The sequence below is a fragment of the Phalacrocorax carbo genome, chromosome 3 (assembly GCF_963921805.1).
Source record: "Phalacrocorax carbo chromosome 3, bPhaCar2.1, whole genome shotgun sequence".
NCBI classification, from domain to species: Eukaryota; Metazoa; Chordata; class Aves; order Suliformes; family Phalacrocoracidae; genus Phalacrocorax; species Phalacrocorax carbo.
In genome coordinates, this window is record NC_087515.1 from 28556230 (window position 1) to 28577714 (window position 21485).

At 39.3% G+C, this 21485-nt stretch overlaps 1 protein-coding gene across 2 annotated transcripts in view; it reads left to right on the plus strand.

Annotated features, from left to right (window-relative positions):
* IARS2 (isoleucyl-tRNA synthetase 2, mitochondrial) overlaps positions 1-21374 on the plus strand; it is a 29622-nt gene extending 8248 nt beyond the window's left edge. Inside the window, exons 12-23 of one of the 2 annotated variants that reach the window (XM_064446285.1) lie at positions 377-537; positions 8150-8252; positions 9142-9235; positions 14750-14858; positions 15632-15734; positions 16759-16884; positions 17286-17417; positions 18058-18164; positions 19049-19194; positions 19364-19548; positions 20718-20862; positions 21006-21374. In XM_064446285.1, coding sequence (XP_064302355.1) covers positions 377-537; positions 8150-8252; positions 9142-9235; positions 14750-14858; positions 15632-15734; positions 16759-16884; positions 17286-17417; positions 18058-18164; positions 19049-19194; positions 19364-19548; positions 20718-20862; positions 21006-21157 — 1563 coding nt within the window. In that variant the 3' untranslated portion in view covers positions 21158-21374. Of the gene's footprint in view, positions 1-376; positions 538-8149; positions 8253-9141; positions 9236-14749; positions 14859-15631; positions 15735-16758; positions 16885-17285; positions 17418-18057; positions 18165-19048; positions 19195-19363; positions 19549-20656; positions 20863-21005 lie in introns of those variants that run through there. The other variant, XM_064446286.1, reaches the window with a different exon arrangement.
* Positions 21375-21485: the final 111 nt, after the last annotated feature.

The window sequence follows — 21485 nt, forward strand, 5'->3', positions numbered from 1 at the left end:
TTAGCCCACAGTAATCCAGGCAATATGTATCAAGATGTGGTTTCAAAGCAGACAACAGCACAAGACACAATGAGCTATTAAACTTCAGATAGAGATACTGATGCCATTTCTAACTCACTTTAAGGTGTGTCTGCTAGAGAATCAGAGCTGGCAAAAAAGCACTGGTTGCTCTGTGGAGACATGTACTGCACGTACAGCGTTTTAAGTATGTTATTGAAGAGCAACGTGTGGTGAAGTAAATGTGAGAGTTGCCTGGGAACTTGTTACTCAACACTGGAAGTGGGAGTGTAGACCCATAACTTTTTTTACTGGTAGCATAAAACAGTGTTTGTCTGAATGCTGAAGCAAGTTCAACAACTCACTGTCTACTTCATAGGAAGTGCTGAAAAAAGTGAAAGTTATTCCTACGTCTGCAGTGAACAGAATGCTCGAAATGCTGGACAGAAGGACATTTTGGTGTATATCACGACAAAGATGTTGGGGTGTTCCGATTCCTGTTTTTTATCAGAAGGACACAGGAGAATGCTTGATAAACAGGTATCTGTCTGGCCGTATATACTGAAAAATTGAAGTATAAGCACTGTCTGTTGTGCTGCCATTATACGGTATTATAACACTTTTGACTATTTAAGTATAAATATATGCTTTTACTTGTAGCTATTTATACACAGAACTAATTCAGCTATAAATTAAAACAATCAAAACTCATTGCTGAAGGTGACTTTTATGTACGTAATAGGAACCCATTTACTTAGATTTTTAGGTTACCTGAAAAGCCCCCTTGATAGTAATTGCTGCTTTCATCCCTCAACTTCAAGTTGAGCGAGCTGGCAGTAATCACTGGCTTTTACATTTAAGCAAGTATTAAAATGCAAGTTGTGGTTAGAATGGATTGCAACTGTAATTGTAGCACAGTAAATTGAACAATACAGGTATTTTGTCAAAACAGCTTTTTGCAATTGAATAAGTGACCACGAGATACCTGAAGAGGAATAACCAAACTGGTTGCAGAATAAAATACTACACTTTGTTTCAAAACAAAATTTGAGTGTTTTTGAAGAGCCAGCCTTAATAAATGTAAGTAAGTGACCTTTAGCTATATGATTTGGTATGACTAAAGCTTTAGATGCTGGCCTTATTCTGCCATCTTTTGGTTAAGTTAATAGTATCCAGATCTTGCAAACACTGCATTTCAGGAATTCCAGACAATGTAATGTGGAAGAAATCCAAGCTATGCTTTAAAACAAGAAACCTCAGTCAAATATGATTCTTTTCTGTCTTTTGAGGAGTAATGAGAGTTCTGGTTTTACCCCTTTGGGGATCAGAGGTTTTCAATTGTGAATATCGTCTACAATATGTTTTTATAAAATAATATTGTGGAGTTCCACATTCATAGTTTTATTTCTATAATTGTTTTCTCTCTTGAGATACGCTAGTGTAACTCCATTTTGTACATCTTAACCTTACAACTGTTTGTGCAATTTCATTATGGATAATAAGATTGCTTAGCTGGAGATGAACTTAAGTAGTGTTGCAGAACTTTTTCTGTTCTGCTGTGGAATAGACACACTGCAGAGTCTCCAGCGTGTTTTCCAGAGGCTGGACTGAGCACATGAGTATTGTCATAGGTGAGGCTTAGGGTCTGGAGGGCAGGGAATGGACTTTAACTAGTTAGTCCTTAGCTTAACCTAGCGTGACTGGGTGTGTAGGTGCACAGATATGTACTTTGACTCTCTCACAGTAGGCAATAACTGTAAGAAAAGACCACAGTAATCATAGTCGTTTATAGTACCTGAATAATGCTGATGCAGATCAGGAAATAAAGGGATGGAGGCTCGGTGGGGTGTAAAATAATTTTACCTGCAAAAACTGTTACTGAATTAAAAAGTAAGTGTAAGTTCACATTAAAAAAACCCACAGTTTCTGAGGAATACTTTGTGTAGTCTGTCTGCAGGGTAGCCTTGAGCGTGTTACTTGTGCTTACTTAGAATTGTTAAATATGTAGTTTAACAGCAAAATAAGAGTGTAATGAAAAACAGTTCAGCAGTTGGCAGTCAAATGTGAAAAGCACCATGAAGCAATAGCATCTTCGGAGCGTAGAGGAGCTGGTACAGAAAGCATTTGAAAGGAGGGATGCATGGGAATTCCTTCAGTTGGTAGTAAAACCACCTTGACAGCCAGTGACCTGGATTAAAAAGCATGTCTTTCGTAAGTGCTTGAGCTGCATGAGATTATTGCTGGAATTGTGCGGTATGTGGCAATCAGGGAATTTTGGTGTGATAAACTCTGCAGTAGTTTAACAATTCATCCTTTGTGAGTAGGTGTTGGCCTAGCAGTCAATGCATGTACGTGACTGAACAAAGAGACAGTATGGCATGTTTGGTTAGAATTGATCTGGGGGAAAAAGAGAGACATTTAGGGAAAAAGAGACATATCCAAAGTGCTTGAAAAGTAGATTTATTTAATTTGACTGACAGCTTCTGATGCTCATTTATAGTCAGTACTGTTTACTTCTAACATTTTACAGCAGAGGTGAAATTTTCAAAGAAAAGTAAAACACTCATTAAATATTTAAAGTTAGCCATAGCAGACTTCTGTAACCAGAGTAGAAGTGCACAGAATATTGGCCTATAGAAATGACAGGCAAATTTAGAAAGCAGTCTGTCAATTCATAGGTCATTTTCCTGGACACCAGTTCTTACTGAAAAAAACAGCTACGCCTAAATATTTTGTTGCATTTGCATTATCATTTTGAAAATTATATCACAATAGGTTGCTGATGTATTTCTAACACTTAAGAAGGTTCATATTCAGATTTTGTGAATAAGTAATATCATTAAACAACAGTAAATAACTTAAATTTCAAACCAAAAGCTGTTTTCTTATTCTGAATGCCGGATAAATGTGCTTCCAGTAGCAGCTGCTGTGGAGTTTTCGAGTGGCTATCAAAAGTAACAGCATCTCCACTGGAAGTCAGTGTAGTCCACATGGAGTTGCTGTTACATATGAGAGCACCAATGGTCAATCTTGAGTGATCCTGTTGATGTATCACCTGTAAAAAGACTTTTTTTTTTTTATAAAAGTCTCTGAAATACACTGCTGTATTTCCCTGAATTTGTAATGAAAGAGAAGCTTTCTGCAGCCTTTTGCAAGATGCAACTGCTTGTCTCTAACAGAATACTTTTCCCATACCAGCAATCCTGTCTTTCTAACTTGAAAGCCAAGAGTTAGATTGTACTCTTGTATGCAACAAGTTTGATGCAGGATCTCCATGAGTCTTTGTTTGCTGCTGTGGCCGCCCCATAGCCCTAAATGACATTTGATTGTATGACACTGTTGTCTACAGTTATAAATTTAATACATTACTGATGATTAGATTCTTTATGTAAAGCATATCATATTGCAATCAGGAATTAAAAAACTGTTATAAAATAACAAAACTCTATATGAGAGAGAGAGAAAAGAGAGAACATTTTTTCATTATTGTTGTTTTAAGTAAGAATACAGAGGTAGGTTTCAGCGTAATTTTTCTGTACGAGTGGAGAAAGAAGACTTTAAATGGAATACATGCACAAATAAATGCTTATACTGTTAATCAAATTAAAAAAATTTAATAGATTTCAAGATAAAACATTGTGATTCTAGGAAATTCTGTAATTCGTGGAAGAGAAGAGAGAGCGAGCTCCAAAAGTAAAACTAGATTTCTGTATTTCTAGTAGTAGGTCAGACCAGGTAATAAATGTGAAATACATACTTCTAATCTGACCTCATGCAATAACTTCTTTACAAATTCACTGTTTGGATATTGGTCATAAGTACTATTACAAAGATTGCTCTAATGCCTGAGACCTTTTGTCCCCTTCTCTGTGACTTTGATTAACTTAAAATTTCTGACAAAGAAAGCCCCAGTCTGTTTTTGAAGTATATCTACCCTGCCCTGTAATTTGCTTTTTAAAATATTAAGGTATTTCAGTGACTTGTAAGCAATAGCAACTTACCATAACCTAAATACTTACGGCTGCAGTATCAATGTTCATGTACAAAAGAAGATAACTTCCTCTCTTTACTGTTGTTTGAAAAGAAGTTGAGAGAACATCAGGCACTGTGTTCTTCTCCTCCCGATTATATCTTAATGCTGTCTAATTTCGGTTAACACATTAAATAAGTGTTCAACGTAATCAATATCAGACTTCAGAGTGATTGGCTGCTGTTGAGGTAGCGTGAATTGCATGGGGTTTCAGTGTTGAAACGTAGCGAGTGACACGTAATGCAGGTTCTTCTAGATAGTGTATGAATACAGGGCAAAGTTTTACAATGGTGTTTATTGCTAGTTCGCTGAATTATCATGCTCATGTCGAAGCCCACAGATTATAAAATGATGAGTAGTTATTTGAGAAAGGTGTTTTTTACTTGCACCTTACATAAAAGTACTTCGTAAAAATCTTCCTCCTTACAATACAGATACCTTAAATATAGTTGTTTCTCTCTCTCTGGTAATAGTTGATCATAAGGATCTTGGGAAAAGATTAGAGGAACAGGGTTTTTTGGAGATTAGTTTTGTTAGTTTGAAAACCTCAAACAGTAGAAGGGGAAAGTATTTGGTGAAATGGTATCCTGGAAATCTTTGGTCTTAACTGTCTCCTTAAAAAATACCTGACTGTTAATGTTCACTTACATTCTGTACAGAAGCAGAATATAATGGAAAAAAACCCCTCGCACTTCTAAAATGTTTTTTTACTTGATTTGAGACTATGACAGGATTTTGAGAATATTGGTCAATAATAAATTGACTTCACAGTCACTGACTCTATTTCTTGTAAGTGATTCATAACACAAATGTGACCTTCTCTTAATTATCTGAAAACTTTGATCTGTAGCATAATCTTATCTGTTAGTTCACGTGTTGTGAAAATGTCTTTAAAATAATTCAGCCCTTCATAAATTAACAATATAAGCGTGTGCGTTGCATAGCCATACACTTGGCAAAAGATGAGTCCATAGTGTGTTTTGTAGTAATGGTGTATCTACAAAAGTAGACGACTGTTGTGTGGCGTTGGCAATTCTTACTGTAAATGAAGGCAGTCATTTCATGATGGTTTCCCAAGGCAGTTTGATAGCAAGGTTTTATTTCCTCCTTGTCCCTCCCCCTGCCTCTGATGGAAGGGAGAACAGTTCATCCTCACTAGAGGTAATACAGTTTGCACTAACACAGTGTTTCAGGTGTCTTCCCCCTTGTTAATGTCTCCAAGTATTTGTGTGATATGCCTGACCTTGATCATTACCTCTTTCATTGAGGAGAGATGTCATTGCAGTTAACAGTTGCAATGTCAGAAGACTGGTGCTACTTTAGGCTGTATCTCCTTTACTTAAAACTTAGAATATCTCACAAACTGAGTTTTCTGCTGTCATCAGACTGAATCCAAACAGCCCCTTGAAAACATTTTTTTGTTACAAGTATGTTCCTACATGCTGTTCAAAGTAGCTGTTAGCTTTGGTCTGTAGCGCGATTTATCACCGTTTAAAAATCCCTACAAACACTGATATCGTCAAATACCTGTTGAATGCTTTAAAAATGTATAGGTTGAAAATGAATACATCACTAGAGTTCATGTCCCTCTGCTGAAGTGTATTTGCAATACAGAAAAGTTATGTGGACAAGCTTAATTCCTGTTTGAATTTTCTACTTGCTTTATAGGGCATGCTGGTAGCTTTTCTATACTAGAATATACTATATAGCTTTCCTATACTAGATTATTGATTAGAAAAATGTTCTGGCTCTAATTTGATGGTAGAGACATTAGCTGAGCACTTCTTCCATGAATCGTGCAACATGCACTAACATTTTATCTGGTAATAAGCATGTTTTAGGGTAAAACATCCTCTCTTTTAATTTAGCTACTCTGTCTTCCACTGGTGACTTCCACGGGTAAGACTTGGCCAGTAACAGGAGGGCATTGAGACTGTGGAGAGAGCTCTTGAAATATTCACTTCAAGACAACTAGTTATCCATAACCCTCTTAAATACACTGAGAGTATATTTGAGGAGAATCAAAGATGGAGCCTTATTTGGCAAGGAGCAAAAAATAATGTTGTGTATTGCTTTTTCTAAAATGTTCCCAGGTACTATGGTCTGTGTCGTCATTGAAGGTCTGGGTGTAAAGCCAGCCTCTTCCATGGAAGGTACTGACCCCGCAAGAGCGACAAATTGTTTAGTCTGGGCTGAGACAAACTTCTTGGCTTATTAGATGATTTTTTTTTTTTTCCTTGAGAGCTTTCTGAATTTGAAGATTTAGCCTGAAGGAGGCAAGGCATAAGGTATACTTACCAGCTCTCTGCTAGGAACCTACCAGGACTGGAGGAGTTGTTTGCTTTTGTCCTGGAAAAGTGACACTTCACAACTAGAAGTATAGGCAAATAGGCCTCTGTGCAAATATTTCTGAAAGGTAAAAATAGCATTCAGAGCCAGAGCTCCTGAATGTTGTTTTACCAAGATAAATGTTAGCAGATATATTGCAAAGCCATAAATTGTGTCCTATCACCATTAAACCGGAAGGTGAATGATACCCATTCTAGTCTGAAAGGGTAAGAATGGCGGTGGTGTGCTAGCTGGCTGTCGCTTTGTGAGTGCTACTGGTTAGTGGGTTCTTTATCCAGAAAGCCTACTGGGATGTTCTACAGGAATTTACTTTGAAAAGTAAATTGATTAATTAATGATTGATTAATACAAAACTGTTGGTCTATCATTGCGATTTCATTCCCACAATCAAGAGCAAGACTCCATTTTCTTCTTACTGTTGCACCTCATGTCATGTAATTAAGCAATAATTTGTTCTACATCTTCTTGGAGAACATTAGTTTTCATGCTTAAACTCTGTGTGTAAGAGTCCTCTAAATGTTGTAGCGATGTAGCTCAACGTATTAGCACTGAAGAAAAAAATACTGTGCTGAAGTCCAAATACAAAACCGAGTGATGACACTAAAGAAGTTAGATCATCTGCCTTTTGTGTTTTCAAGATAATTACGCCAGATCATTATTTTACTTTTTCCCCTTCCACAATACTGTATCAAGAAGTTAGTTGATTAAATCTTCATTTCTCGAGTTAAAAACTGATCTCTGGTAGACAGGGTAACACAGCGGCTTTTAAGTTGGCAGGTCATGGTGATCTGCACTACTCCTTAAACACAGCAGATGTCTTAAAAATCATTTCTTTAGTAAGTGCTCTGTCAGTCAGCAAGACAAAGCATGTGGGGTTTGTTTTGGTTTTTGAGCTACCTTAATTTATGTCTAGACTTGGCATTAAATGATATTAAAAATCAATTCGCTATAGCCTTACCTACTGGGGATGACTGAATGTGTCATAGATAGTGCACAGAACTGCACGCCTTGTGGTTGCATGACATCAGAAAAACACTTAATTTTTTTTATTTTTCTTATTTCCATAATATCTGTTTATTTCGGGACCCTTGTCCTGGCTGGTGCTATACCATAGGGACTCAGTGTATGTTGAATGGTTGTTTACATCACTCCTCTACTGAGTACAGAAGTCTCACTTCCCACATTACCGGGATTAATATATTTCTGTACATGTTTCTTACCATTTTGCTAAACATGTTGCTAAAAAGTGGGAAACAGAAGTCTAATAGATATATATACACGTTACTCGAAATGCTGCCATTTCCTAACTCTCTATTTCCACATGAGTTCTCAAGGTCTTTTTATCCAGTGGAAGAAAGAAGCCTGTGGTCAAAAAGAGCATATATTTTGGGGGGAAATAGTTGTTTAGTTTCTGTAAATTCAAGGTCAAGAAATAGCAAGTGAAATGGATTTTAGAAGTTTTCAAGCTGCCGGCATCTTTTCTGAGTGCCCAGTTATTGAGTATTTGCAGAAAAAGCTATTTGGAATACATGCAGGTTTCTGTGTGTCCAGGTTTTACACAACCTTGCCCATCTTGCAAGATAGAAGTAGGAAGTCTTTTTAATACAGGCAGAAGGCTCTGTGGAGTCTTGTCTGAATTAGAAGCTGGAAAATCACAGGTTTAAATGTCTTGATCTCTTTATCAGTTTATCTCACCACTTTGGATCTGGGATACTTGTAGAAAGGTATGATTAACGCATCAATTCACAAACCCCGTTTTTCCTTCTAACCCAGTGAAACTATCACAGATGTCATCAAAATAGTGGAGCAGCAAGGAACAGATGCATGGTGGACCCTTCCTATTGAACAACTACTGTCAAAAGAGGCTGTAGCAAAGGTATTTTTTATTTTTTTACTTCAAATACAGAAGGTGCTTTAAACAGTTCAGTGATTGGAAATAATATAAAACCTTCATGTATTCCCATAAGCCTTTAGAATCTTGTACCTCCACGAGGAGGTATCCTGTGAATCACAGAATCACTAAGGTTGGAAAAGACCTCTAGGATCATCAAGTCCAACCGTTAACCCAACACCACCATGCTTCCTAAACTACGCCCTGAAGTGCTGAGTCTACCTGTCTTTTAAATACCTCCAGGGATGATGACGCCACCACCTCTCTGGGCAGCCTGTTCCAATGCCTGACGACTCTTTCAGTGAAGAAATTTTTCCTAATATCCAATCTAAACCTCCCCTGATGCAGCTTGAAGCCATTTCCTCTCGTTCTGTCACTGAAAGGAATATTCAGAAAGTGAGATCCGAGTATGGCAAAATGCACACAATCAGATTTGTGCCATTAATTCAGGGCAGAGATCTCCATCCTCACTTTTGTTCAGGAGGAAAGTGACATCCTAATTAACCATATTATGAGCTCAAATTATATTAAGCCTTTGTCATTAAAGTAGATTCAAATTTTCATTTAGTTATTCCTAACTTTTTATTGTTCCTTCAGCAATTGTGTTCTTAAGCTAGCACACGAACTGTAGTGTTACTTTGTCATGTCAGTGTTTTTGGTGATTTTTCCTTATTCTGTTTTGGGTTTTCATCAGTAATTATCTGAAAACTATTGTGAAAATGTATCTAAATTATTTTGTGTTCACTCACAAAGTTGGTAGTAGAGCCTGTACAAAACTGGTCCAGAAACCAAATCTGCTTTATTTCTAGCTTTGAAAAGCATTGATGATACGGAGTATTCTAGTTGCATTATTTAATAATTGTTTTTTCAATAGGCTGGTGGTCGTGATGTTTTGGATTATGTCAAGGGACAGGATGTCCTAGACATCTGGTTTGACAGTGGAACTTCCTGGGCTCATGTTTTGGAAGGTACAGAATTAATACATTGATCTTTCTTTTAAAATACTTGGAGAACAAAACATAACTGTTTTGCATGATGGTAGTGATATCAGCAAAACTGAGTTAGATTATGCCAGCAGCAAACTGGTTGTGGCTTCTTGTAAAGCTGCTTTTGCTTGTAAAGATAAGGATTTAATGTTGGCAAACGCATTTTCAGCATAGTTGAAGTTGAGATTTTTCTAATATTCTGTTCTGACTGGTTCTGCCGTACGTCATCTAATCAGAACCAATTTGGTTTAAGTGTAGAACTTCCATGACACAAACAGCCAGGGCACTCTGCTGCTAGTTGGTAACTCTTAAAATATTTTCAGTTTGTGCTTGTGCATGCTGTTTGAAGCAGAAAAAAAATGGAGATCAGCTGCTGAATCTAAGTATTATAATTTTAATAGTGTAGGTGTACTTTTCCACTTCTGATTAATTTCAGTAACTAAAGCAGTATACTGTGGCTTAAAATATTTATAGTTGCTATACACTATTTATAGCTCCTACTGTCAGTAGCTGCTACTCAGCAGGTAGCAGATATATATTTGTATAAAGATATATAAAATATACACTGTCGGAAGTCAGGACTCCTTTCTAAAGGAGGAGCCTGGTTCCATACATCAAGGCTGTTGGACTTTAAACCCTCAGTACACAAATGCACGATAACAATCTTCTTGAATTATAAAACACGTTAGCACCACAGGTTTTATTTCTTAGCAACGTGGTCAGGCAATAGTACCATCAGCAAACATTCATTTTCGAGAAGACCTTTACATATATTAAAGCTCATACTCTTTTAAAATGTTTCTAGTTTGGTTTTGAAAGGTAGAACAAAGTAGTGGTATTTTATGTGCACAGTTACATACTTGCATTTTTAAGGGCTTAACACATCAGTATGCAAAAACTACCTCTAATCCTGTGTAGAGGAAAGGCATCGTGTTTAATAAGGAACAGCAGAATCAGGAACCTTAATTCACTGTTAATTTGTGTAAGGGTCCCATATGGATTCTGTAATATCTGATAAATGTCGGGTCTTTCACAGTACAGACTACTTTCATGGAACCATTAAAATGTCCTCTATCTAGTCATCCATTTTCATGAAACTTGCTGCAACTTGGTGAGTGTAAGGCATCTTCTTTCACTGTCTGACACAACTGGAGTGGCCCCCAGTTCAAAAGCAGGGGGAAGGACTAACAAGCAGTGTGATCTTGCAAGCCTCTTTATCTTCAGAATCACAGAATGGTAGGGTTGGAAGGGACCTCTGGAGATCATCTTGTCCAACCCCCCTGCTTGAGCAGGGACACCTAGAGCAGGGAAAAGATCCAAAAGTTGCATTACTTTCTCTCCTATGTAATTGAGGCTTCCAGACATTGCCAGAAGTGGAAGTAGTCTCAGTGATTCATTTGAAACTACTGTTTCAACTCACCCTTCATGAAAAATGCACTTTGCAAGACAAGTTGTTGAAGTAATAGTTTTGTCTTGTGTTTCCTAATATGCTCCAGCTTTTAAAAATTTTGCAGAACTTTTCCTGTGACAATAAAAATAATTGGCAAAGCTTACAAACAGGCTAACTGATAGGATTCTTTTCCAAAGTACTTTTGGGGAAAAATGGGTGAAATCCACAGAGAAATCCAAAATTGCTTAGAGAATGTCGCAACAGGAAGAAGAACTCCCCATGGCTTAAACTCAGGAGGGCACAGAGGCATGTGGAAGCTGGTGTGCTACCTGTTAATTTTGTGGTAGGAAATCAGTGGTAGCAGCAGTTATTGCTTGCCTTCTGATGACAGTGTTGGTCATGGCAGTCGTTCTTTCGCAGCACATGAGTTAATTTCAGGGCAGCTGGAGGATATAATAGATGACTAAAACTGTGACACTATGTTTGTAATTGTTTCACTCTACCATGAACTCAAGTTATTGGAAATAGGTCAATGATTATCTGTCTGCTAGTAACCAGCAGGAATAAACAGCATTACAAACTTCCCTGCCAGTTCCAGTCTTGCAAAAATAAGTAATTCTCTTCAACGTCTCTGCAGCTTGGGGAACTTAGGCCTGAATTTTCACTGGACTTGAACTAGCTGTGTCCAAGCTTATTAAATGAGATGCAGCAGTTATAAAATTCATCCCTTTAGCTGATGACCGTGCAGTTTGCTTTCAAAAAACATGGCAGATTGGGAAGGGACTGGGGAGGAGGAAGAAGAGAGAGAGATTCTGCAGTATGAGGGTTTTGAACAGGTTAAAGGAGTTGCTCAGTGGCAGCAAGCTCAATGGCCTAAATCATAGGTTGCATGGATACAGTCGTATTTCTAACGCTTGCCCTGCTGTGTTTCCTACCAGAGACAGGGCATAGTTCTGATGGAAATGACTTAAAGTTGCTCTTTTTTCATTGAATTATGGTTGGCTTCCTTTTTCCAGCTTAGGTGTGCCAAAGGTACCACTTCTAGCTAAATGACAAATTAACCAAACGGTTCTACATCAGCGGTGTGGCAGGTAGGAAGGTGTGACTTACACGCTAAGGTCAAAGATCTAGCTGCCATAGTCACAAAGCCAAGAATGTACAGTTATAACTAGATCGTGCCTAAAATGAATACTAATTCCCTTGCACCATTGAGAGCAGATCCACAAGTGCAACATGCTCTGAAAAACCCACAAACCCACTGCCACTGAAGTTTTCTGGGGGTACCGTTTGCTTCGTTAACGGTCTGTTTGCCTAACACTTTTCACAGGACAGTTTATTGTTGTGCTGTCTAATCCTGTTTCCTTCTTGCTATATGTGCCTCAAATATTTTTTGAAAGAACTGTTTCCATATTCTTCTATGCAACGTTAAAATTCAAGTCTGAATGCTTCATACAGTAATAAATTCATTTTCACGGTACTGCTGTGGGGTAGAAGAGTGTTAATACACTGCCTCCAGAAAGAAGGTGTGGTAAAAGCAGAATTTGGTTCAAAAGCATCTGCTAATTTTTGAATACTGAACACGGTGGTGCCTAGGACTCTTTCTATTTTTTTTTTCCTTTTTTTTTCCCTCCCTTGAAGTTCAGTTTGTGTTCAGCCTTTTGATAGTGCTTATTTCAGTAGCTCTCTTTAGAGTATCTATTTTAGAGAATTCTTTTCTGTCTTGAAATTCTCCTACAGTCTTGACATTTTCCTCATGGGCAGAGTGCCATCTGCACTACAACCTTGAGGTTATTATTGTTCAAAAAATTTCATTAAAAAAATGTGCACTGGGCTCTATTGCGATGTGATATGCCATTGGTAAAAGTCACGCGGCTTTTTACCCGTAGTTTTGTTACGCAGTGATGGTAGTTTTCAACATGGTAACTTTTTTTCCCTATCTTATTGGCTAATATTTAACTGAATGAATGTGATTATTTTACAACTTACCTATCTTAAGTGTGTAAACTTTTGTGCTGACTGAGGGACCTGACTTTATCTTAGCTGAATCATTCCTGGCATTAAAATTCAATAAGTTTAATCTAAAAGTCAAAGTCTGTAAGATCAAAGATATGGAATCTTGAAATCCAACCAGAAGGATTGTAAACTGTAATTCTCTTTAATGACCTATGTACTATACCTCAGTGTAAAATAAACAACGGAAAAGTCTTTTCTGGGTCATCAGACATACTCTTCCATTTACAAAGAAACATGCGTGTGGTTCTAATTAATTTATATATAACCATTACAGCTTTAATGAAACTGAGGCAGGAGAGTTACCAGTGCTCTTAAAAGGCAGGCTTTGTATATGCAAAACCCATCTTTGAATGTTCAGGCCTCCATTAACCTTGTGAGCTACATTAACCAGGCTGCCAGATGCGCTAGTTCCTGTCAGAAAAGACCAACACAGTTTGCTGTTTGTAATCCGTTGGTTGTTTAAATTCTTCCCTCCTCTAAGTTGTAAATACTGGCATTTCCATGAAAAATTCACTCTCTAAACCCAGTGGCTAGTAAATTAGTTGTAAATAACAAGTGTGGTGTTACAGGTTTTCTACTGTTATTTTCTTCCTTACCGCAAATATTCTTTTTTAAATCTTGTCCTCTTAAGTATTTTTGCAGTCTGCTAATACAAAGGCTGATCCCTACTTATTCTATGTTTAAAGCCCGAACTCTGTAGATTTTCTTGAAGGAATAAACAAATGTATTAAAACCATAACATCTACCCACACTTTTTTCCTGTTCTAGCTGGAACTGTATGGCCTTGACCTTTGTAATGTTGAACTTCCTTTTATTGCAGGATGGATCTAAATATCGAAACTTCCATTAAGCTAAACAAATAAATCAAGTGTGTCAGCAGCAGAAAGAAGCATTGTCTCAGGGGTCCTAGGAAAAGGATTAAAGGAGCTAGTAGATAAAAACTGAGCTGAGAAACTTGTTTCTGAATATCTGGAAAATTACACCACCAACTTTTAGAATCAAAACTAAATTCCTGCCAAATACACCTACAATTTTGCACATTTGTAGGCTTTGACTTGCATGTTCTGCCGTGCTCCACATTATCCTGTTCTTACTCTGATGGTGACCAGTCTGGGACTGTTGGGGACAAAGAGGGACTTCCTGAGTCAACAAGTCTTGTACCTTTTTGTACAGCGACTGAACTCCAACAGTAAAGCCACTAAAACTTTGCTGCCCTCTTTCAACCCTGTGGGAAAGCTGGATTTGCTCTTCTGCTTTTAATGTGCAGTCAGCTAATACCCAGTCTGTGTGCCTTGTAGCCCTTTTTTACTCTGATGCCAACAGTACTTGTTAGCTACAGTTGTTCTTCACCAGCATTCTTCTCTTTTGTGTATTTATAGGAAATAATATTTCCACTCCGTCTTCACCTGGATAAGCTAAACAGGCCAGGCTCCTCCAGACCCCTCTCTCCCACAACAGGCTTTCTGTTTCCCATGTTGTCCTAACCCTTTCCTGAAATTTTTAATCTTCCTGGAACACCAGTGACCAGAAATGGAAATTCTGTCACAGGAGAGCTGTGGTTGCTGCCAAAGACCAGGTTGCTGCCTGGTCTCCTCTGAAAATACCTGATGCCTTATGTAGGCTAGTCAGGCACGGTACATCTGTGACTTGTATTCTGAGTAATTCCCAACTGGCAAAGTTTCACGTTGTAGCGTAGACTTTTTTTTTTATTCATTCCAAAGTATGTGATCTTTTCTTGGGTCCTTCAGTTTGTTCAAAAGTGCTTGGAAAGTATTTTGTGAACTTCTTATGAAGTGCTCAGAGCGTGATAGCTTCTGGTTTTCATAATTTATTATTTTGTTTGGGGGAAGGGAAGCTTATTTGTTAAATTTTGGAGTTCAGTGAGTCTTGGATTTAAAAAAAAAAAATTGTGGTACTAATGAAGCACTTGTATCACGTTCAAGTAACCATACACCGTTTATAGAAGTAACTTACCAACTGGGTTTAAAGAGCAGAATAAGTTTCACTGATCACTTTCAGAGATTTTCTGTAAACTGTATTAATTGTTTGAAGATATAGGCTGATATTTTGAAGAAAATCTTCTGTTTTTAAAGGTGCAGAGCAAAGAGCAGATACATACCTTGAAGGAAAAGACCAACTGGGAGGTTGGTTTCAATCCTCTCTGTTAACCAGTGTGGCAGCAAGGAAGAAAGCACCATATAAGTAAGTATGTGGATTGCAAACACATTGCTAGTTCACATATTAACTATTGGGCTTTTGATAGTGTGGACAGTAGTGTGTAAACAAGAGAAGTCAAGCCATTACTGAGTATCTGATTTATGTTCTTATATTTTCAGTATTAAGTTTTTCTTGGATTAGATTGTAATGGATTTATTGTTTAAAGTTTTTCCACCTTAATTTTAATAGATGTTTTATTTCTCAGTAATTTAGGCATATCCTATTACATTATCAGGCACGGGTCTGTCTCTCCCACTCCCATAATCAGAGAGATTATTATGGGAGGCTCAGTATGAAAATCTCCTAAAATCATTGACTTGTGAATTGAACCTTAGGCTGTAAGGAATTCAGAAACACTGTGTGCATGTCTTACACTGGAGCTCTGTCCCCTGGAAGATGAAAAGCGCAGGGGAGGGTGATGTGGGTCAGTTGCAAGGAGGCTGTGCAATTTTGGGAAATGTATTGGCTTAAAGAGTAAGGAATGCTCTAGTCTTCAATTCAGCTGAAATGTGTGCCCTGGATCTCTGTAAACTATTTGTTGCTTGCCTGGCAAAATTAGGAGAATAAAGTTGTATGCACTACTTGGATGGTAGTACAGTGTATTCGTGGTTGGTTGATGGAACTCAACAGATGAAGCCTCAGGCTTACCAAAATAGAGGAGTTTTGTATATTTTGACTTAGGAATGTCTTCATTAGAAATCTATTCTTAACATAGATTTTTCACTGGGATTTTGTTTTCATTAAAATCTTTTCTTCAGGACTCTGGTAGTTCATGGATTTACTCTTGGTGAGAAAGGGGAGAAGATGTCTAAATCTATTGGCAACGTGGTTGACCCTGATGTAGTTGTCAACGGAGGCGAAGTAAGTCAAACTCTTGAGTTTCTTGGAATCGCTAGTTACAATTTTTCACTACTAGATTCTGCAGCTGTCTTGTGGCATGTTTTTCTCTAAACAGCTGTCTTGTAGCAGAACTCTATAAGGCTCTTCTAAAGTCTTTGCCTACACTGCAAATTCATTTGGCTGGAGTGAAAACAGAGTTGTCTTGCTTCAGCTGTAGTGCCAAAAACCCCCACACCTTCGTTCTGTGCTGAGAGAGAACGCATTATATAGGTGGTGTAGAACTGTTCCTTTTCACTTGGAAACACTGTTGATGGAGTGATTTGGGGGGGGAGGATTTTAAAAAAAATTAAAATCATTAGCCTTTGCTTTCAGACTGACTGAAACCTAAAGCTGGGCCTAGCAGTAGAGCAGCCGTAGTAGTGGATGCACCCCAGCAATCTGTCTGCTCTCAGCCTAGGCTGTTTATTGACTCTGGAAACTTATATCGTTCCACAGCCAGGGAGGCTGCACTGCAGGTGATGCTCTGAATTTTTTTTTTTTTCCCTCCCCAGTCCTGTTGCTCTTTCTGAGGCTGTTGAGCAGATTTTGCAGCTGTCTAGACAAAAGAATCGGTCCTTACAAAGACTTGCTTATCTGATTCAGTAGAACACAATAGCTTCTATTCTTCCAAAAGGGAGAGAAGCCATTTTCAGAGTTGAAAACAGGGTGGAAAACAGCCCAAAGGGGGGGGGGGGGAAGTACATATTTTAAAATAGCGATGTTAATATCTAAATATTAAGCATCCAAAGGATTCAAGGCTGTAAGATGAGTATCTCTCAGCTTACCTGAGTTCTAGCATTGCCTGTACACAGGCTGCTGCGAGTCTATATTGTGGGCCTGGCTTAACAGTGAGTCTTGCTAAAAGAGGGCGAAGGCCTCCAAACACAGGGGCCCTCAGGGCACGCTGACAGGTACGTTCACCACACTGACAACATGGAATTGCACAGCTCACCGTGCTGCAGGACCCCCAGCAGCTTTACTCGTGTGCCTTTCTGTCTCGACGTAGGACCACACCAAGGATCCTCCATATGGTGCCGATGTTCTCCGCTGGTGGGTGGCAGAATCCAATGTTTTTACTGAGGTGCTCATTGGGCCTGTTGTGCTTAATGCTGCAAGAGACGATATCAACAAGGTAAGAGCCAAATATGCTAACACTCTTCATTCTAGTGACAGGTCCTCATTATATTTGCGTTAGCTGGGCAGAATTCATTGCAAAGCTTTTCAATCTTTAGACTAAAGAAAGCTTTTCTGAACTCCTTTAGGTAGGTACTCTACTGCATTTTGCATCTGTGGATCAAACAGTAAAGCGCACTGAGGGAAAGACTAGTTTTTGCAGCGTCCTTTGGTAATAGCCAGTCTTGTCTTTACTTTTCTGTAGGTCCTTTTGGCATATGTTCTTCATGATGCTTTTGTAACTATTCAATCATTTTGAAAAACAGCCAACTTTAGTTAATTCACTGTAGAATGCTGTCATTTTGTATTTCATCTAAAGCGCAGACCATTACTGTTTAATTTTTCTGGTTTTGCTCCTAGCTTCGGAATACACTACGCTTCATGCTGGGAAACACGGCTGGCTTCAATCCAGAAACCGACTCCATCCCTGCTTCAGAGATGTACATAGTAGATCAATACATGCTACATTTATTGCAAGATTATGGCAGCAAGGTAGGGGTAAATTGCATTTAGGGGAATGTGTGTGTGTTTCTTATTGGTTATACCCTCTAGGGAAAATTGTCTTAAGTGCATGAGTAAAGAGGATGTGTGAAGTAGACAAATTACCACCACAAAGGTTTCTTTGATGCAATGTTGTACTCCCTTAAGCCCATTTCAACTCTTGAGAGGAAAGCTTTGTTTTTAACGCTCTTAACTTAGTTTTGACATCTGACTGGTTTTTCCCACTCCCCCGCCCGCCCAAGGCCTCAAGTTAGAAGTCTTTAGAAATTGTTAGAATAGGATATTTAAAAAAGAACAAAAAAAAAAACTTTGAGAGCTCTGGAAATCTGCTGTGGTCCAAAATTTAGTCATTTCTGTCACTCAGAACCATTCTGTTGAGTGAGAAAGTATGGGCATAGTTTCTGGGGTTCCCCCTGTCCTGTCCCCTCAAATTTAAATTTCAATTATTTTTTGTCCTAATTGTTAACTGAATTAACTGCCCCACCCCCACCAACCTTTCAAAGAAAAGATTCACCCAGGCTTTGTGCCACTCATTACAGTTTCTGTAAGTTCAGGTTCATCAGGGGTTGTCAGGTTGTCATTGTGATGAAAACTGGTAACTGTTCTTATCTCTCTCTGCTCCCGGTCCCAGGTTACAGAAGCGTACAAAGAGTATGATTACAGCAAAGTTGTTCGATTATTGCAAGCGTTCTGTTCCAGAAACTTGTCTAACTTTTATTTCAGTATAATCAAAGACAGGTAAGTTCATTACAGCTGCCTTTAAAAGGAAAAAACATGTTAATCAGTCTGAGACGGCGATAGTAGCGTTCCAGGCGAACGCTGAGTGAATACAGATAACCCGGAGGACATTTCACAGTTATGTATTGTAGCTCAGTGCACTAAAGCTCACAGGTGAAAGCTTAGCTGCTTTAGCCCGAGTATTTCTGTCATCAGTGTGCTTCTATAATCTGTCCACTAGGGGTACCTGAATCATTTTGAAAGGTAATCAAGCATACACATTTAAAACTAAATAAAGTTTTAAAGATAGATTCTTGGATCTGTATTTCTACCTAGAAAGGTGTGCATCTGAATTTGGGAAGGTAGCGGGGAAGGGCTTACTTACCTGGGCAGCCTAATGGCTTTTACTGATCTAAAAAACACATAAAAAATCTTGAGGATGTGACTGATATTTGTGAATTGTCAAAAAGCTGTTTCACGGGGGAAGGAGGTAGGGTGTTATGGTAATTGGGAGTTATGCTGATCTTTGGTTTCTGGAATGCAGGTATGGGGAGGGGGGGAGAAAAGCCCTAGCGCTAAATTTTATAGATGAACCAGAACAAAGGGCTAACAGAGCTGCAGCCTCACCTCCCTGAGGAAAGATTCTCTTCTACACAGATGAAGCAAACTAATGTGCTATGTACAAAATCTCCTTTCCTATGACAAAATGTGGCTGCATATGCAAATGCTCCTGCACTTGCACCCCTGTGCTTGCCTAGGAAGGGCAGTTAAGAAAAGCTTTTCTTAGAAGGGCAATCTAGGTCAGACTTGTGTACTTCCAGTGGCAGTCCTGAAAGTCTGGCTCTTGAGCAAGAACAGTAACATGAATGTAGGAATACTTTCCAGCTTTCATCTCTGGCTTGCAGGCTCTATTGTGAAGAAGAAAAAGATCCTAAGCGCCGTTCCTGTCAAACTGTGCTAGCAGAGGCTTTAGACATAGTAGTCCGATCCTTTGCACCAATTCTCCCTCACTTGGCAGAAGAGGTTTTCCAGTACCTCCCTTATAAGAAAGGTAAAGCATGTATAATTTCTAAGAAATTCTTTTAGTGCATTGTTTAATTGCACAGTTAAAAGGAATGCAAATATAGAGAGATGCCATTCTTTTTATTCATTGAATAAACGCTTGAATGGAAAGATACTAAATTAAAAATTCCTTTGCTTGCTTTGCATTTATGACTCAGAGGGTGTGTTTCGTACTGGTTGGATTAATGCAAGCTCAGCGTGGAAGAAGCCTGGCATTGAGGAAGCAATAGAAGGTGCATGTGCAATGAGAGATTCTTTCCTTGGGTCCATCTCTGGCAAGAATGCTTTGGAACATGAAGTTGTCATTGTAATTGAGCCGGGATTGCTGTTTGAATTAATGGAGGTAAAAGATGCAGCTAAGAATAGCGTTGACTGTGGAAAAATACAAGTTTCTGTAAACTTCCTTCTGCTTTAACCTTGCCAGAAGATCACAGAGTAGTTGAGGTTGGGGGGGACTGCTGGGGACTGCACAGCCCCAGCCCCTCACTCAGGCAGGGTCAGCTAGAGCCAGCTGCCAGGGTTGTGTCCAGCTGGGTTCTGAACACTTCTGAGGATGAAGACTCCACAACCTCCCCAGGCTGCCTGTGCCAGCCTCTGACCACCCTCATAGGAAAAAAGTGGTTTTGTGTTTTCTCAGAATTTCCTCTTCTAATTTCTGCCTGTTGCCTCTTGTCCTGTCACTGGGCACCACTGAAAGCGCCCGGTGCCATCTTCTTTACACCCTCCCATGAATATTTACAGACATTAATAAGATGCCCCTGAGCCTTCTCTTCTCTGAGCTGAACAGTCCCCATTGCCAGCCTCTCTTCTTAGAAGAGGTGCTCTGGTCCTTCATGGTCTTCATGGCCCTTTGCTGGACTCATACCATAAGTTCACGTATCTCTTACTGGGGAGCTCAGAACAGGACCCAGCACTGCAGCTGTGTCTCACCAGGGCTGAGCAGAGAGGAAAGAGCAGCTCCTTCAGCCCACTGGCAGCACTTTTCCTAATGCGGGATCCTGCTGGCTGCCTCTGTGAGTGTGTATCTGCTGGCTCATGATCAGCTCCTTGGCCACCAGGACCCTGTCTCTGCTAAGCTGCTTTCCAGCCAATTGGCCCCCAGTGCCTACTGGTGCCGGGGGGTTTTATCCCTCCCCAGGGGCAGGACTGGGCATTTCCCTGTATTGACCCTCCTGGCAGGAGTAAGTAAATTAGACTCTTGGTTCAAGTCATTCACTCTGATTAGGAACCACTGTCTTAGCCTTTGTCTTTAAGCTGCTCCGTTCTTTGAGCTTGCAGAGGTAGACCTCAGTTTTGATGCCGGATTTCAACATAATTACATACATGCATATATTTAGACACACAGAGGCATGTTTGTGTGTAAACAACCTTCTGCTCTCTTCATGACAAAGCTATGACAGCTCTTGCCATTACATAGACAGTAATTCTACTTTCGCTTTAACATTTTCTAGGAGGAGGATGCTGAGGAACAAAAACAGGTTGCACATCTGAAAAAATAACTCTCTTCCATAGGCGCTGCAGGCTGAAGAGACTTCTAGTGTTTCACAGCTGAATGAAATAATGATGGCTTCTCAGACAACCCTGCTGAGTGAGCTGCCAAAAGAAACACCTGCAGATGCAAACATCATCGAAGGGACCTTTCTGATTAACTTGGAAGGTAAGTGGCCTGTCTGGAATTGTTCTCTGTGCTTAATAGCTGGTTCTTTTCTGCACTGCAACATGTGCTGTTGCTCACTTCATATGTAGCGTTGAGAATGTTCTACACCTACACGATCTCAGTAATAATGCTTCCTTTAACAGGTGGTGATATCTGTGAAGAATCTTCATATAAAGTTATAGCCCTACCAATTGCCAAAGCAAAATGCCCTCGCTGTAGGAGATACACTTCCACTTCCTCAAGCACTCCCTGCCCACGGTGCCTGAAAGTCCTTGCTGGAAAAGGGAGCACGTGAAAACGAAACGCCTCTGCGGAGCAGCTTGCACAGTCACGTGTTGAAGTATACAAAAATGGTGGCTAATGGGAAGGTCTGTGTACCAAAGCCTTGTAGAACCAGATGCTTAAGCCCCAGCCCGAGCAAAGTTATCATGTGTTCTGGGGGGAACCTTATGTACATACACCTAACTGTGTATATCACTTTTCAGCTTAATAAAAAGGGTGGTTCAAAATAACTGGCTGATTGACTTGTTTTTAGCAACCTGTGTTCTTTTGAAGTTCACTTCCATTTAAGTGGAACTCCACAGAAACAAGAGCTGGTTTAAAGTTTTATACTGTCAGAGGTA